Raw genomic sequence first — 3,372 nt, forward strand, 5'->3', positions numbered from 1 at the left:
ACGGTAGCAATATTATTCATTATTTCAAAGCAAAATGCTTGGTTATTACACACGATAGTTATGTATGGATAAATAGCGTAGTGATAAAATGCAAACTCATATATTGTACAAACTTCAAACCTTTCAACACAGTGTCAACACAACGTCATTATATTGTACCAGCCGTCATTTTGTATATATATATATTATATATATATATATATAGAGAGAGAGAGAGAGTAGTGATATGGGGCAAGTGTTCATAAAGTGTATAACTAGAGAATAAATCTCAGCCACAAGATTAAGAAATTAAGGGCTGATATTTACCCATATGATTTTCAAAATTGAAGCAGAATTAGTTCATTATAAGAATGCGGGGGCATAATAGACTTTTCAATGGTTTAAATGAAATAGGGTTCAATTTTCTTCCCCATTTTCAGATTTCGTTCTCGATCTAATTCTCTCCAAAGTGATGGGATTTCCTCTTCAATTCTGTGATTTCTTCCTCATTCTATAGCTAGGGATTAGTCAATTTTTCATATATTCCCACGGTAAGGAAGATAGTCATGAAGAAGAGGGGAAAACTAAAGGTAATTTGTAACTTTTTTTTTGTTGAATTTGTTTTTCGCTTTGTTTTCAAATTTCGGTATATTTTGTTATTTGTTATCGATTTGCTGGATCAGGATCTTGATTTGTTGAATTTGGTTCAAAAATTCATTTGTTTTCTATTTGTTGAATCTGTTTATGCCGAAACTAATGAAAAAATGAGAGAATTATTAGTTCAATCTGTAGAAACTAATGAAAAAAAGGACAAAACTGAAGGTATGTTGTAATTTTCACTTCAACAGTTTCTCGATTTGGTTCATTCTACGTAAATGAAATGGTGTTGTGTACGAGTTTCATCTCAGTAAAGTAAAAACGTGCTTAGAGTGAAGTATTACATGGTTAGAGTAAAGTGTTTGTGATCCATGTTATTAGTGATCTGTTTTTTCATCTCAGTGAAGTAAAACGTGCTTAAGGTGAAGTATTCCATGGTTAGAGTGAAGTGTTTGTGATGCATGTTATTAATAATCTGTTTTTTCATCTCAGTGAAGTAAAATGTGCTTAGAGTGAAATATTTCATGGTTAGGGTGAAGTGTTTGTGATCCATGTTATTAGTGATCTGTTTTTTCAACTCAGTAAAGTAAAATGTGCTTAGAGTGAAGTGTTTGTATTCCATGCTTATAGTGCACTGTTTTTTCATTTCAATGAAGTAAAATATGCTTAGAGTGAAATATTCAATGCTTATAGTGCACTGTTTTTTTCATTTCATAGGCCGCACGCGGAACTGGATGGTGGCCCTCAAGTCTTTGATGCTCGTACTCCGGATCTTTCAGGACGGCGATCCCTACTTCCCTCGGGAGGTCTTCCACGCCATGAAACGTGGCGCGAAGATCCTCAACCTCTCCTCGTTCCGAGACGAGTCGAGCTCGAGCAGCCCGTGGGACTTCACGTCCTTCGTCCGGACCTTCGCCCTCTACCTAGACGAGCGCCTCGAGTGCTTCCTCACGGGCAAGCTCCAACGGAGAAGGCACGTTAACGGGCCGGTCAAGGAGAGCCCGACCTACCAGCGGGTCACGACCCGTGGCAGGCGGAATAGCGAGCCGGTTTTAGATATGAAACCGGCTATGCTCCTCGACCGGATCACGTACTGGCAACGGCTGCTCGACCGGGCCATCGCCCCCGGCCAACGGGAGAGGCCCGGATCAACCGATTGGTCCAAACGTGCTTAGAGTAAAGTATTCCATGGTTAGAGTGAAGTGTTTGTGATTCATGTTATTAGTGATCTATTTTTTCATCTCAGTGCAGTAAAACGTGCTTAAAGTGAAGTATTCCATGTCAGAGTGAAGTGTTTGTGATTCATGCTTATAGTGCACTCTTTTTTCATCTCAGTGAAGTAAAAATGTGCTTAGAGTGAAGTATTCCATGGTTAGAGTGAAGTGTTTGTGATACATGTTATTAGTGATTTGTTTTTTATCTCAGTGAAGTAAAATGTGCTTAGAGTGTAGTATTTCATGGTTAGAGTGAAGTGTTTGTGATGCATGTTATTAGTGATCTCTTTTTCATCTCAGTGAAGTAAAATGTGCTTACAGTGAAGTATTCCTTGGTTAGAGTGAAGTGTTTGTGATGCATGTTATTAGTGATTTGTTTTTTATCTCAGTGAAGTAAAATGTGCTTAGAGTGAAGTATTTCATGGTTAGAGTGAAGTGTTTGTGATGCATGTTATTAGTGATCTTTTTGTGTTTGAATGTTGTTATGTTCTATTACACCGAACTAAAAAATAGGTACGCAACGAAATAAGTATGTTGAACCAATAAGTTTTCAACGAAACAAAACTCACTTACAGTGAAGTAAATATTGTTTATAGTGAAGTAAATATGATGTTTGATATTTCAGTGAAGAGTATTATTTATAGTGTACTAATTTTCATTTCAGTTAAGTATAATGAGCATACAGTGATGTATATTGTGCGTACAGTGGAGTATATTCAGCATTCCTTATAGCGTACTGTTTTTTTCATTTTAGTGAAGTATATTGAGCATATAGTGATGCATATGACGTTTATAGTGAAGTAAATGTTGTTTTCATTTTGGTGAAGTATAATGAACGTATAGTGATGTATATAGTGCATATAGTCAAGTAAAAACATGCTTAGAGTGATGTATTCCATGGTTAGAGTGAAGTGTTTGTGATGCATGCTTATAGTGCTCTGTTTTTTCATCTCAGTGAAGTAAAAACATGCTTAGAGTGAAGTATTCTATGGTTAGAGTGAAGTGTTTGTGATGCATGCTTATAGTGATTTATTTTTTCATCTCAGTGAAGTAAAAATATGCTTAAAGTGAAGTATTCCATGGTTAGAGTGAAGTGTTTGTGATCCTTGCTTATAGTGCAATGTTATTTGTAGTTCACAAAATGAACTAATTAATTGTTAATAGTGAACTGTATTGACTTTATAGTGAAGTATATTTTGTGTATAGTGAAGTATATTTTGTTCACATATGAACACATATTTGACAAAATATAGCTCACTACATTAAAAATGAGTTCAAAGTGATCTGATTATGTTTTAAAGTGCTCAATCTTCTATCAACAACACCACAATACATAGATCTGCATCTCCGTTACAACAATTCATCCCACGAAAAATCCTAAAAATCCAAATGATTTCAAATCTAAACGAAACTACAACATATAAATCTGTTCATTCTCTAACTACATTACAACCATAGAACTACAAAGATAGAGATAGATTATTGAGTGTGAGGACATTATTGAGTGAGAGAGATTATTGAGCGAGAGAGATTGAAGAAGTTTGTTAGAAGCAGAAAGCTTCTCCATAAGAAGCGTGATCTG

The 3,372-nt window shown here is 35.5% G+C and overlaps 1 protein-coding gene across 1 annotated transcript; it reads left to right on the forward strand.

The window, feature by feature from the left end:
- Window positions 1-543: 543 nt before the first annotated feature.
- LOC125220585 (clathrin coat assembly protein AP180-like) lies at window positions 544-1,751 on the forward strand. Its single transcript, XM_048122741.1, has 2 exons — window positions 544-569; window positions 1,294-1,751. Exon 2 carries the CDS (start codon window positions 1,311-1,313, stop codon window positions 1,749-1,751), a length of 441 nt encoding a protein of 146 aa, XP_047978698.1. The 5' UTR covers window positions 544-569; window positions 1,294-1,310.
- The last annotated feature ends 1,621 nt before the right edge of the window (window positions 1,752-3,372 follow it).

The sequence above is a fragment of the Salvia hispanica genome, chromosome 4 (assembly GCF_023119035.1).
Source record: "Salvia hispanica cultivar TCC Black 2014 chromosome 4, UniMelb_Shisp_WGS_1.0, whole genome shotgun sequence".
In the NCBI taxonomy this organism is placed as follows: Eukaryota; Viridiplantae; Streptophyta; class Magnoliopsida; order Lamiales; family Lamiaceae; genus Salvia; species Salvia hispanica.

What these genes read in the sequence shown, in the direction of transcription:
- LOC125220585 (XM_048122741.1), top strand. Translation starts at nt 1,311, where the DNA reads ATGGTGGCCCTCAAGTCTTTGATGCTCGTACTCCGGATCTTTCAGGAC.